This window comes from Muntiacus reevesi, chromosome 2 (genome assembly GCF_963930625.1).
Source record: "Muntiacus reevesi chromosome 2, mMunRee1.1, whole genome shotgun sequence".
NCBI classification, from domain to species: Eukaryota; Metazoa; Chordata; class Mammalia; order Artiodactyla; family Cervidae; genus Muntiacus; species Muntiacus reevesi.
The window spans coordinates 72,241,691-72,256,261 of record NC_089250.1 but is presented as its reverse complement, the minus strand read 5'-3'; the positions used below and the strand labels follow the sequence as shown (position 1 = coordinate 72,256,261).

Here is a 14,571-nt window from a genome sequence, read left to right as displayed (position 1 = left end):
TAGAAAGATTTAAGATCCTTAACACAGTATGGAGATTCATAGTGCTCTGCATTCCACCCTAGAGACTGCCTTCCCTCAGTATCACAGTGTAGATCGCTAAGCAGGAGTTATTTAGAAGGCTATGTCTTTGGAAGAAACACCTACTTACTCTACCTGAGCTTAGGGCATGCTGTGTGTGCGCAATTGTTTCAGTCATGTCTGACTCTTTGTGATTCTATGGATGTAGCCCTCCAGGCTCCTCTGTCCATGGGGATTCTCCAGGCAAGAACACTGGAGTGGGTTGCCATGCCCTTCTCTAGGGGATCTCCCCTACCCAGGGATCAAACCCACATGTCTTACATCTCCTGCATTGGCAGGTGGGTTCTTTACCACCAGCACCACCTGGGAAGCCCATCCACAGAGCTAACTGTCCTTCTCAAGGTCTCCTGCCCAGGGACGGAGGCTCAAGGCATGTTACTGGTTGAGTAGCCATGCAGGAGACACGCTATACCACTGGGATGAAGAAGATGTGAGCAAGGAGCTCTCAGCCATGGGAACAGGGCTGGCTTTGCTCCCAGTAGGGGACTTAGAGTGTAGTGGGACATAGTGGAGACAAGGTGGCACCTTTACCTGTGGTTCCAAAGGTTGTAACCTGGAAATTCACATGTTCCCCCAGCTCCTGGCCATCTGTAGACCTTTCAGTTGCGAAATGCTCCTCAGTCTACTGCCAAGCGCAACCTCAGCCACGCAGGGAAGCTGGGCAAAGAGGTAGGTTCAATGATGAGGCTCTGGGGAAACTCCTGACCAAGCAGGCTCAGGAACCAAGGAGGATGCTGGGCTTGAAAGTGTCCTAAAGAAAGTTGGAAAATAGGAGAAATCTCCCTGTCATCCTTCTTGGTGGCTTAGATTCTTAGGGTTCTAGAAATTTCAGTGAACTACTTTAATCTCTTAAAATGCTTTACAGTCTTACCACTTTGCATCTATGAGAACGATTAAAATAAAAACATTTACAGTAACACATATACATTACTATATATATAATAGATACCCTACAAAGACCTACTGTACTTATATGCAGAGTACATTATAAGAAATGGTGGGCTGGAGGAAGCACAAGCTGGAATCAAGATTACTGGGAGAAATATCAATAACTTCAGATATGCAGATGACACCACCCTTATGGCAGAAAGTGAAGAACTAAAGAGCCTCTTGATGAAAGTGAAAGAGGAGAGTGAAAAAGTTGGCTTAAAGCTCAACATTCAGAAAACTAAGATCATGGCATCCGGTCCCATCACTTCATGGCAAATAGATGGGGAAGCAGTGGAAACAGTGGCAGACTTTATTTTCATGGGCTCCAAAGTCACTGCAGATGGTGACTGCAGCCATGAAATTAAAAGATGCTTTCTCCTTGGAAGGAAAGTTATGACCAACCTAGACAGCATATTAAAAAGCAGAGACATTACTTTGCCAACAAAGGTCCATCTAGTCAAGGCTATGGTTTTTCCAGTAGTCATGTATGGATGTGAGAGTTGGACAATAAAGAAAGCTGAGCGCCGAAGAATTGATGCTTTTGAACTGTGGTGTTGGAGAAGACTCTTGAGAGTCCCTTGGACTGCAAGGAGATCCAACCAGTCCATCCTAAAGGAGATCAGTCCTGGGTGTTCATTGGAAGGACTGATGTTGAAGCTGAGACTCCAATACTTTGGCCATCTGATGCAAAGAGCTGACTCATTGGAAAAGACCCTGATGCTGGTAAAGATTGAGGGCAGGAGGAGAAGGGGATGACAGAGGATGATATGGTTGAATGGCATCACCAACTCGATGGACATGGGTTTCGGTGGACTCCGGGAGTTGGTGGTAGATAGGGAGGCCTGGTGTGCTGTGATTCATGGGGTCGCAAAGAGTCAGACACAACTGAGCGACTGGACTGATACTGATAGCATAGGGAAGGATACTCAATATTGTGTCCTAACCCACACATCTATATCTATATATCTGAATCACTGACTGCACACCTGAAACTGACATGGCATTGCAAATCAACTATACTTCAAATAAAAAAGCAAAAAAATATTTACAATACTAAGTTTTAACAATCATGTGGAGCAGGTGGACCGCTCATCAACTTCTTGTGGAAATGCAAAATAGTACGGCCACTTTTTAAAACATTTTGGTAGTTTCCTATAAATGTGTGTGCATGTTGCTCAGTCGTGTCTGACTCTTTGTGAACCCATGGATGATAGCCCCCTAGGCTCTTCTGCCCATGGGATTTTTCAGGCAAAAATACTGGACTGGGTTGCCATTTCCTACTCCAGGGAGTCTTCCAGACCCAGGGATCGAATCTGGCAGGTTAGATCAACTTCAGTACTGGCAGGTGGATTCTTTACCAACAAGCCACCAGGGAAGTAAAAAGATACCTTACATTCATGCAAAATGCTATAAGCAAATGTTTGTAGGAAGTTTATTCATAATTGTTCCAAACTGGGAAAATCCAAATATCCTTTAGTGAATGGATAAACAACCTGTGAAACATTCATGTAGTGGACTTAGGACTCAGCAATAAAATGGTACAAACAGCACACAGAAACATGAATGAATCTCAAATGCATTATTCAAACATGTTGTAAACTTTTTTTGGCCATGCCATGAGGCTTGTGGGATTTTAGTTTGTGGATGAGGGATTAGACCCCATCCCTCAGCAGAGAGAGCATGGTGTACCAACCACTGGACTGCCAGGAAGTTCTCTGTTGTAAATATTAAGACTTTACAAAAACCCTGCTACATAACAAATGAATCAGTTGGGGCCAAAACACCATACTAACTTGATATACAACATCATTCATTTAAAAAATATGTGAAAAGCACTTGAAGAGTTGGAAAATTTAAAACACTTCTCCTTGAACTTCTCTTTCCATTGCTCTTACCCTTCAGACTTTTAATATGATGAAATATAATCTCATGCTCAAAAGCCTTTTATTCATGACTTTTTCATATTGCTATGCAATGAGAACATGAGTATAAATTAAAATTTAGCCTTTTTTTTTACTGTGATCATAAGATTGTAGGAATAAAATGTTTTCTTTTGGATTGATTTTTCACTCCATTTATTATTTAAATAACATAATAATAGCAATGAATATATAAATAAATACATTGAAATTATGGATAAATAAAAATTTATTGATAAACAAATTCCATAGGTAATGCAACTCAATGATATGTAAGTACATGGGATCAAATGGAGTTTTGTTATAGGTATGTTACTTGGTTCTTTGAACTTCTAGCAAGTTGCCCCCCAATCACATAATACTGTGTAATAAAAATTTATTTTAATGATCTAGTTAAATGTTTAAGAAAGTTTTATTAAGTCCTCTTTCAATCTTTATTTAAGCATACAACTGGAAACCTTACCCTTGAAAATAATTTGTTTCCTGGTAATTAGAATACTGATCACAAATCACAAGTGATTTTCTTAATTTCTGGAAAGTTTACCAAAAAGGTTTTAAGATTATTTGCCAAATGACCAAAGATGTTATTGATTACACTCATTATTCTTTGACATCTTATATAATCTTATACATTCTGTAGATGTTGGAAAGCTTGAATACTATTATTAACCTGATTGATCTTTGATAGCATATTTTCATAAAATGCATTAATCTTAGTGCAGTCTTCAAGTACATTTAAAAAAATCTTTGATGTTATAGATTTAATGCACTATATTTGTGGAAAAATGTTAACCAAATTATCTAATTGGCAAAGTCAGTCCTCAGTCAACCAAATCAAATGACTTTCTTCCATTAAAAGATTGAATTAATTTTTCAATTGAAATGTTTTAATACACATCCCTTTGGCAACCATCATTCTTCTGAATTCTAATTCTATTGTCCAAGCAAGTCTCCTTCCAATCGAAATGAATTCATTCTGTTTTAAAGTTTCCAGGTTTAACAAGTACAAATAAATGATGGCCATTTCAACTTGGGGGGTTCTTTTGGCTGTGCTATACAGCTGAGCACTGAAGAATTGATGCTTTTGAACTGTGGTGCTGGAAAAGACTCTTGAGAGTCCCTTGGACTGCAAGGAGATCAAACCAGTCAATCTTAAAGAGAATCAGTCCTGAATATTCACTGGAAGGACTGATGCTGAAGCTGAAACTCCAAAAGTTTGGCCACCTGATTCGAAGAACTGACTCATTTGAAAAGACCCTGATGATGATAACCCTATATGCAAAACAGAAAAAGAGACACAGAAGTACAGAACAGACTTGTGAACTCTGTGGGAAAAGGGGAGGGTGGGATGTTTAGAAAGAACAGCATGTATATTATCTATGGTGAAACAGATCACCAGCCCAGGTGGGATGCATGAGACAAGTGCTCGGGCCTGGTGCACTGGGAGGACCCAGAGGAGTCGGGTGGAGAGGGAGGTGGGAGGGGGGATCGGGATGAGGAATACGTGTAACTCTATGGCTGATTCATGTCAATGTATGACAAAACCCACTGAAATGTTGTGACGTAATTAGCCTCCAACTAATAAAATAAAATTTAAAAAACAAAAAAAGAAAAGACCCTGATGCTGGGAAAGATTGAGGGCAGGAGGAGAAGGGGACAACAGAGGATGAGATAGTTGGATGGCATCACCAACTCAGTGGACATGAGTTTGAGTAAACTTTGGAGTTGGTGATGGGCAGGGAAGCCTGGCGTGCTGCAGTCCATGGGGTCGCGAAGAGTCAGACATGACTGAGCAACCGAACAGATTGACACAGCATGCACGATCTTAGATCCCCAACCAGGGATGGAACCCATGCCCTCTGCAGTGGAAGTGCAGAGTCCTAGCCGTTTGACCTCCAGGGAAGTCCCAACCAACTCAGTTTGAGTGTCAGATAAGCAATGAATAATTTTTGGTGTAACTACAGTCCTTACATTGCATGGGATATGCTTATAGTAAAAATGATAATTGGACATCCTATATTATATTTGGCAATCTTATTCATCTGTATCCTTCCCTTTCCGCCTTTTCAGGAGTTCTGCTTCCTACTAACTGACTATAGGCTAATCCGATCAACTAAGTTTCAAGAGTTAATAGGTGTTACTTCCCTAGTGGCTCAGTGGTAAAGAATCTGCTTGCCAACGCAGGAGACTTGGGTTCGATCTCTGGGTTGGGAAGATTCTCTGGAGAAGGAAATGGCAACTCACTCCAGTATTCTTGCCTGGAAAATTTCAAGAACATAGAACATAGCAGGCTACAGTCCATGGAGTCACGAAAGAGTCAGCTCTGACTTAGCAACTCAACAACAACAACAACAACAACAGCACACTTTGGCATAAAAACTTTCTCTCTTCCCTCCCCTCTTTCTTTCTGTCTTCCTCCCTTCCTTCTTTCCTCCTTCTCTTGCCATTTTTGAAATTTACTCCAAGAGAGGCAATACAGTAAGACATTATCAGTTCTTCACATTATTTAAAAAATATATAGATAAAGGCCAGGAAAATACATAGAAAATGGAGACTTAAGTAAGTGGGGGAAGATGTCCATTTGTCTGGTTGTCTGGGCATATCATAGGCTCTCCTAGGCTTGGATAACACCAGAAGGGATAAGAGGGACCACTTTGTTAACCTTGGGCTTCCTTTGTGGCTCAGCTGGTAAAGAATCCGCCTGCAGTGTAGGAGACCTGGGTTTGGTCTCTGGGTTGAGAAGATCCCCTGGAGAAGGGAAAGGCTACCACTCTAGTATTCTGGTCTGGAGAATTCCATGGACTGTATAGTCCATGGGGTCGCAAAGAGTCAGACATTACTGAGCGACTTTCACTTCACTTTGCTAACCTCAGATCAACTGGCATCTTTTTGGCTCTTGGGGCACTAAAACCCAGTGGGATATGCCCAGGCCTCCCTGCAAATCTCATACCATCATCAGTTTCTTGTTCAGTGGAGCAAAGAAAAGATTCTCACTGGTGTCTGGGGTTGCCCCAGGACTGACTGTGGGCAAATCAACTTTGCGTTCCAGACAGATCCCTGTGATCACTCATGTGTGGCCTCTCACCTGGGAGCAATACGATGGGCAAGTGTCTGGGTAGGTAATGTACAGCCCCCATCAGAGCGTGGGGCCCCTGGGAGGGTGTTGGGGCTGAGCGACCTGCCCTGCTTGCCATGTGACTGACCTCACGTGACGCACCTTGGCTTTCTCCTCTGTGAACTAAGGGAATTGGTGGATCAGCTCCAAGGTTCATCTGCAGATGCTCGCGTCTCTCTGGCTTGTGCCTGATCCCTGCCCTCTTCTCTTCCCCTTCCACAGGCATCTTCCTCCCCACAGCTCCATCTTCTCCTGGAGGAATGTCGCCCTCCTGCTGCTTCTCTTCCTCTCTTTGGAGCAGACATCTGCCTCACCAAACTACAGAGCCAAAAGTGGGTTCGGAAAAGCTGCGGCTGCTCTTCTTTAGAAGGCAATCTTGGGGACTGAGGATTAGACACGAGGGAAGGACTTGTGTCAGAGGAGGCCGCTGCGATGGTGGCTTCAGATAACTAGCCTTACTCACCTGCTTAGTCCTGAGCCCTTTAAATCCTTCCCTCACCTGCTTCCCCCCAAATTACTCCCCGACTTTTCCTGACACATGTCTTTTCCAAGTTTAATTTTTGAAAACTTGTCAGTTGCTAGACAGGACTCTGAGGGCAGAAGATGGATGAGGAGGCTGGTGCAGTAGTTGAAGGGGGAGATGGGAGAAGGTTGGGCTTCCCTAGTAGCGAGAGTGGTGAAGAATCCACCTCCCAAAGCAGGAAGTGCAAGAGACACAGGTTCAATCCCTGGGTTGGGAAGATGCCCTGGAATAGGAAATGGCAGTCCACTTCAGTTTTCTTGCCTGGAAAATCCCATGGGCAGAGGAGTCTGGCAGGCTATAGTCCACGGGGTCGCAAAGTGTTGGACGTGGCTTGGTGACTGAGTACATAAAGCGCACGCGGGAGGTCAGGTGCTGACCTGAGGAAGTGGAGCAAAGAGGGAGAACAGATGGGATTTAGGAAGTTGAACTGACCCAAGTCCATGACTGGTAGGATGCTGGGGGTGATGGCGAGTGAGGGAACTGAATCTCAGGATTCTACTAACAGATTAGGGGGCTGAGGCCAAATATCAAGACGGACACAGAGAGAAGGTGCTGTTTGGACATGGGGAGATGCTAGTTCCATTTTGTCTTCTTATTGTTCTTTAAACTGAAGTTTAGTTGATTTACAAAGTTGTGCCGATCTCTGCTGTACAGAAAGATGACTCATATATATATACACACATATATACATTCTTTTTAATATTCTTTTCTATTATGGTTTATTCCAGGGTATTGAATATAGTTCCCCATGCTATATGTTAGGATTTTGTTGTTTATCCACTCTAAATGTAATAGTTTGCATTTACTAACCCCAAACTCCCAGTCCATCTCCTTCTTTTCCTTCTCTTCCTTAGCAACTACGGGTCTGTTGTCTATGCCTATAAGTCTGTTTCTGTTTTGTAGATAAGTTCATTTGTGCCAGATTTTAGATTCCATGTGTAAGTGATTAGTTCCATCTTAAACATGTTGGAACAGAGGTGTTTATTAGATGCCCAAATGGTGTTTTCCTCAGGCTGTTGGATATAAAGTGTCTTAGCTTGGAAGAGAGGCTAGGTCTAGGAGCTATAGGAACCACAGTTGGGGTTGTGGGAATGGATGTGATCTCCTGGGAAGTGTGAGTGAAAGAATAACGGGAGAGGGCTGATACCATCTTCTTTTCTTGGCCTCAGGCCATCCTTGGAGAGTGCATTAAGGATACCATGAAAGGGGGATATCCCTGGTGGTCCAGTGGTTAAGACTCTGCACTTCTGATGCAGGGGGCACAGGTTCGATCCCTGTTAGGGCAGCTGAGATGCCACATGCTTTGAGGCTTGGCCAAGAAAATAATAAATAAATAAATCTTTTTAAAAAGGGTAATATGAAGGGCAAGAAATATATTTGGAAAGCACTAGAAGTCTCAGTGGCCAGTCCTCACCAAAGAACTGGGTCTTCTGGAAAAAGCCATGGATTGGAAGTCCCAGATCTGTCCCCAATTCACTATATTATTCTATGTGACCTCTCTCTTTCTTATTTTAACCTATTAGATTAGGAAGTTGATATCAATGATAAATATGTTTTTTCTAATTCTAAACTTCTGTAATTCCAAGATTCAGTAGTATTCAAAAGAGTCATGTCTCTCTGGTCAGATTCCACCAGAGAGATGCTCAGTTTTGAGACATGGAGCCACAATAAATATTTTATCAGTTATCTTGCTGCCTAACAAATTACCTGTACGTTGGAAGTCTGGCATGGAGTGTGGTGGTTCTCTGCTCAGGTTCTCACCAGACTGAAATCAAGGTGTCCATCAAGGCTTCCATTCTTATATGGGACTCAAGGGTCTCTTCTCATCTCATTGGTTGTTAGCAGAATCATTCCTGGCAACTGTTTAGCACTGAAGTTTCTTTACTGGTTGTCAACTTTTAGCAGCCACCCTCATTCCTAGACAATTAGCCTCTTCCATCTTCAAAGCTACAAACAGCAGGCCAGATTCCTCTTATACTTCGGATACCTCTGACCTCTTCTCTACCAATCAGGAAAAAACCTCCTTTTTAAAAGACTTAACAGATTGGGCTGAACTCTAGTTGCTCCTTGCCTCTCTGGGAGGCTCTCTACAATCAGCAGGGGGTTCTGACCTTGCCTCCTTTCAAATCACTGCTTCTGCCCTGGGTCCCAGAGCAGGTGAGATTTTGTGTGTGCCCTTCAACAGTGGAATGTTTTTCACAGCCCTCTGCTTCTCCTGAAAGTAAGCCCCACTGGCCTTTGAAGTCAAGCATTCTGGGTCTTGTCTTGCTAGTATAGGACTCCTGTGTTGGGGAGCCCAATGTGGGACTCAGATCCCCTCACTTCCTGGTGATAATCTCTGCAAATTGTAATTATCCTTCTGTTTGTGGGTTGCCCACCTGGGGTATAGGTCTTGAGTAGACATCTCTGTCCCTCCGACCCATCTTGTTGTGGTTCCTTCTTTGTATCTTTCATTGTAGATGATCTTTTCTGTTAGTCTTCTGGTCTTTCTCATGCAGAGTTGCTCCATGAAGAGTTGTAATTTTGGTGTGCCCATGGGAGGAGGTGAGCTCAGAGTTTTCCTACTCTGCTATCTTAATCCTTCTGAACAGCCTATAACGTAGAGATTGTAATTTTCCTTTCATAGATGGGAAATTTATAACTCAGACAAAGGAAGACATTTCCCCCAAGATTATTTAGCTGTTGTGTAGAGTCAAGCATCTAAGCCAGAGTTGTCTTATTTATAGTGATTCTTCCACTTCACCATTTCTTCCCCCTTAGAGATAGCTGCAGAGTCATATAGTGGAACTCAGATTGGTCTTGAATTCACAAGGAGTTAGGAACCAAAATCAGGGCTCCTGACTCCTATGTCCATGGTATTTCCACCACTTCTCACTAATTAACTTCCCTTATCAACTAAGATACAGGAGGCATTAATTTAATTGGTTTTAAGAGGAGAAAGGAGATCCTGAATTTAAGACTAGGGTCTTGATCCCTATAAAACCCCCTGCCCTGGAATCTGAATGGATAAAGAAAATGTGATATATGTATATGTATTATTATTACTCAGTCATAAAAAGACTGAAATAATGCCGTTTGTGGCAACATGGATAGACCTAGAGATGATCATGCTACGTGAAGTAAGTCAGAGAAAGACAGATGTGATTTTGCTTATATGTAGATTCTAATTAAAAATAATGTAATGAATTTAGTCATGAAACAGAGACAGACTTACAGATTTTGAAAGGTGCTTCCCCTTTGGTTCTACCTGGACACAAATTCCTGATTCAGATCTATCTAAATGTGTGAAGAGTGGTGAGAGGCAGACCCTGAATACAAGCAGAGTGACAGCTAAGAATTGAAGGTAGAGTATAGGACTTAAAGAGTCTCACTATCCACTTTTTTCCATGGGCCAATAAGAGCTGAAACTCTCAAAAGATGTGAATTTGGACATTTCTTTCTTACAGAGAAGCCAGGAGCGTGCCTCCAAGAAAGGATCACCTGTAATTCTAAAGCCCCAGACTTATGCAAAACAGATTTCAATTGTGATGAACACCTCAAGTGCTGCTCTTTTGCCTGTGGGAAGAAGTGCATGGATCCATATGAAGGTAGTGCCATCCAGGCTGAGAGCAACGGTGTCTTGTGAGGTGTCCTACTTCCTACCCTGTCAAGACATGTTGGAATAATTCCCTTGAACATTGGGATAGGGAGGCCAGGGTTCAAGCTTTTTGCCTTTTCTAATGAGACTCCCAACCCTCAAGCACAAACAATGAGTCTAGGCATGGTGGACATCAACTGATGCTCTTGAAGTTACTCTTCTTTGGTCCAACATCCAATCACTTCCAGTAACTAATGCTTGCTGCTTGTTCACTATGTGTCAAGAAACTATTGTTGGCACTGTGGCAAGTATCAGCCTCAGTCAGTTCAGCGGGTGGAGTTGTTTTCTGATTCTTTGCCCTTCGAGGAGGTTTTCCGGTAATTCAAAGTAACTAATAATAAGGAACTGTGCATTTTGTATAGATTCATTCATTCATTCATTCAACAAATAAGTAGTATCAATGCCCTTTGGTTAAAGGCCACCAGGAACAGACCTGTAGTTGAACAAGTTGAGCTAATTACTTGCTGCAGTGAGGGAGAAAGTTCACCACAGACAATTTGAGGTTTCTCAAGAAGAAGCTGTTAGGAAGTATCTACTATAGGATTAAGGCTTTGATTGGGGAATTTGGGGGAAGATCTAAGGAAGTGGGAATTCACCCTAGATTGGGTGCTGTCAGAAAGTGGGGGAAGTTGTGTAATTATCCTGGTAAATCTCTTCAATAGAGTGGGAAGACTAGAATGAGGATAAAGCTGTAATTGGTAGAGAAACATACATCACTCATAGGTGTTTGGTATTTTGTAGGTTTCACAGTGATCTTTTTTTTTTTTTTTTTTTTGGTCCCACTCTATCACCTCAGAGTAACTTTGTTTGATGTGGGTGTCCTGTGGGATCATGTCCAACAAGAGAACAATATGGCTTAGCTGTGAGCATCAGATCAATTTCCAGACAGAGAGGGACTGCTCTTTTTCTGTCTCAGTACCTCATTCTTCCTATGTGCCAGATGCTTTGATAGGCAGTTTGGATATAGTTCTTGAACAAGTCTTTCCCTCTCAAAACTCAAAGCAGTGAAGAAGTAAGATCAGCTCTGAATCTTTCTTATAAGCTCTTTGTGACCTCCTTTGCAACGTAGGAAGAATGCTCAGAGATGTTAAAGAGTGACCATATAGAGCTAGGACCAGAACTTTTATTGATCATGGCTCTTTCTATAACTTGGACAATAACACCTTGAACTAACAAAAGCTGAGGGCCTAAGCCCTTCCTTTTTTGCTACCCTTATGTTCTTCCCTCTCTGTCTCCTGTCTCAGAACCCTGCTTGTTACCCTTAGACAAAGGACTCTGCAAGAAGACAGTCAAGCAGTGGTATTTTAACACCAAACAGCGTGTATGCAAACCCTTTTTTTATGGAGGCTGCCTTGGGAATGCCAACAGCTTCTCCAAGAAGGAGGACTGCATGAAGGCTTGCTCATCAGTTGGTAAGGCTCATACCCTTGGCAATCTGTGAGCCTAGCCTGACGAGAAATAGTATACCATACCAGTTGCAGATTCAGGCTTTGGGGTGAAACTGCCTTGGTTCAAATCTCTGCTGTGTCATTCACTGGCTGGGTAGTCCTTATTTTGTGTCTTTCATGAGTTTTAGTTCTCCTGTCTATAAAGTGGAAATAATAGTAGTCTTTACCTAATGGAGTTGTGCCAAAAAATGAGGTAGTGCACACCAACTGTTGGTAAACTTTGGCCAGTGGAACCTGAGAGTCAGGCCAGCACTTTGGAAACAGGTTATTTTCTCATGACATTGACCTGCTGAATATTACCTAAAGACTCACCCAAGAATGAAGCACAAACAGGCCAGCTCTGGAATCCCATGAAATAGGGATGGAGCAGGGAGGAGGTGAAGAGTGGAGCAAGACACGGGTGTCCCTGGTGGCTCAGATGGTAAGGAATCTGCCTGCAGTGCAGGGGACCCAGATTCCATCCCCGGGTCAGGAAGATCCGCTGGAGATGGGAATGGCAACCTACTCCAGTATTCTTGCCTGGAGAATTCCTTGGACTGAGGAGCCCCAGGGGCTACAGTTCATGGGGTCAGAAAGAGGTGGACATGACCTTCACTTTCAGAGTGGGCTAAAGGTAAAGTCTGTGGATTAATTCTTGTGCAATGACCAGTAATGTTGGGTGACAGCGTGATACAGAGCTTAGGAATCAAAATACTGGCTACAAATCTGTCTTTCTCACTGCAAATTTCTTCACCTCTTTGAGTTTCAGTTCCTCCCCTTGTAATACTGGAATAATAGTATTGGAATACTGGAATAGTACCTCATTGAATTGTTGACAGGATCATGTATTATCAAGGACACAAAGATTTGACAAGGTTACGTGGGCTCACTAAGGAGGAGGAGGAGGAGAGCAGGAAGGAGAATGATGAGGACAAGGAGAAAAAAACATTTCCTGCTGTCAGGGAATGTACAATCAGATGAGGACAAACAGAGACAAGTACATGCATCCTTGATGTCTGTCTTTCTCAACCAACATCCTTTGTTAAGAAGTCATTTTAGACTTATCTGGAAAATAGATCCAGAATCTGATCAGTTCTTACCACATCCACAGCTGCCACCCTAACCTGACGTGCCATCTTCTCATGTGGGTTAATCGCAATGATCTCCTAATAGATCTCCTTCCCTTCTTACAAGTCTGTTACGAACATAGTAGCCACAGTGATTCTTTCAAAATTCGAGTCAGATCACGTCACTCCTCCTGCAAAGTAAAGCACGTCCCCTAAAATAGCTCACATGGACTAGTGTGGATATCACATAATTAATCCTACCTTGTAGAGAAGGAAACCGAAATCGTTTATTAAGTGGCAGGACGGGGACTTTACCTTGGGGCTTCAAACACCAAGTTTAACTCTCTTCCTACTGCATCTCCTGATACAGAGGGACATTTCATCACTCCACAGCCTCCTAGAGGTGCCTGTGGACAGGGTAGAATGAACCACATCCCAGAAAGAGATACTGGTTTTGAAGAAAAGGAAAAGCTGTTTGAAGGGTGATGGGAGAGGATGGGGTGTGAAGGAACTCACACCTGCTTTCGTTGCAGTCAAGGAAGGACAGTGTCCGCTCTTCCCTTTTAAGAACCGTATGGAGTGTTCAGCTTCATGTAAGAGTGACTACGACTGCCCCTTAAATGAAAAATGTTGTGAATCCATGTGTGGCTTTGCTTGTGCCATGGCCTGGACAGGTAAGGACTGGGGATGTACTTCCCAAGGTCTACTGGGCAAACCCTGAGAATGCCCCTTAGTTTAGCTCAGGGGTCCTTTGGGAAATTTTCCTCACTTAATGGCCAACCAGGGCTCTCATGTTGCTCTCTTGACCTTGGGAAACTGTTGTGCTATTCTTCCAAGCCAATCTTGCATGGTAACCCTCTTCAGATTTCTCAACGAAAATGTATTTATTTCAAGTCTCATTCTTCAGTGTCCTACAAGATGACAGGATCCACTTATTCACAGAAAATTCATAACCATTCATAGGTATAATTCAGATAAATCCTATGTCTGCACAGAACTTCATGTAAAGTGTGCAGGGGAAAAGATGGGTAGCAAAGTGCTGTTGACTAGAAGCGAATTCTTCCTCTATAGATGCTGTTCATTCCCCCATGTAGAGCTAAGATGCTGTGGTCTTGTCCCAGGAATTGTCAGTGTTTTGAGGAACACCATGGTATGGTGGAAGGAGTCAAAGGCTTTTCAACTGACTTCAACTTTCCTGCTTGATTTCTGTGTGACCTTAGGCAACTCAATTCCCCCTATATGGTCCTTAGTATCTACAGTTTATAAAACAAGGAAGTTCTTGGTGTTCTCTAATACTCCTACTTCTGGTACTCTGGGATTAGATAACCCAAATCTATTAATTTTGTAGAGTCAATTAGGAATCCTATCAGATTTTATAAATCAGAGACAGCAAGACTTTTTTTCCTGCCCATTTAAAAAAATTATTTATTTTTAAATGAAGGATAATTGCTTTACAGTATTGTGTGCATATCTGCCAAACATTAACATGAATCAGCCATAGGTACTCATATGTTTCCTCCCTCTTGGCAAGACTTTTTGATTCTCCTCAAATAATTATTAAAATTATCAAATAGAAGTCAACACTCCACCTATTCCACCTTATTGTTTCTCTAGGGGGGAGGGTAAGAGACTTAATTAGAGGAAAATCTTATTTAAGGTTCCCAAGGTTCCCCTAATTTATCTCAAAGTATGGTCAAGTGTTTCAAGGTCAAGTGTCTTGTTTTACCTCATAAAGTCAAAGCAGGTTTCTGCCCCAACAAGCCGCCAGTGTGTACCACGATTGACAGACCCAGGTGCCTGCTGGATGATGACTGCCCACTGACAGCAAAGTGCTGCTCACGCTGTGGACTGAAGTGCCTGGAACCCCTGAAATGA

General features: G+C 42.6%; 1 protein-coding gene across 1 annotated transcript; it reads left to right on the top strand.

Moving 5' to 3' along the window:
- The first annotated feature begins 6,026 nt into the window (after positions 1-6,026).
- Positions 6,027-14,571, top strand: WFDC8 (WAP four-disulfide core domain 8). Its single transcript, XM_065919194.1, has 6 exons — positions 6,027-6,046; positions 6,265-6,374; positions 10,012-10,152; positions 11,447-11,614; positions 13,230-13,370; positions 14,432-14,571. Exons 1-6 carry the CDS (start codon positions 6,027-6,029, stop codon positions 14,569-14,571), a joined length of 720 nt encoding a protein of 239 aa, XP_065775266.1.

Coding starts and splice junctions, on each gene's coding strand:
- WFDC8 (XM_065919194.1), top strand. CDS start 6,027: ATGGGCAAGTGTCTGGGTAG. Junction 6,375..10,011: donor ACCAAACTACAGAGCCAAAA/GTGGGTTCGGAA, acceptor TCTTTCTTACAG/AGAAGCCAGGAGCGTGCCTC. Junction 13,371..14,431: donor TTGTGCCATGGCCTGGACAG/GTAAGGACTGGG, acceptor TACCTCATAAAG/TCAAAGCAGGTTTCTGCCCC.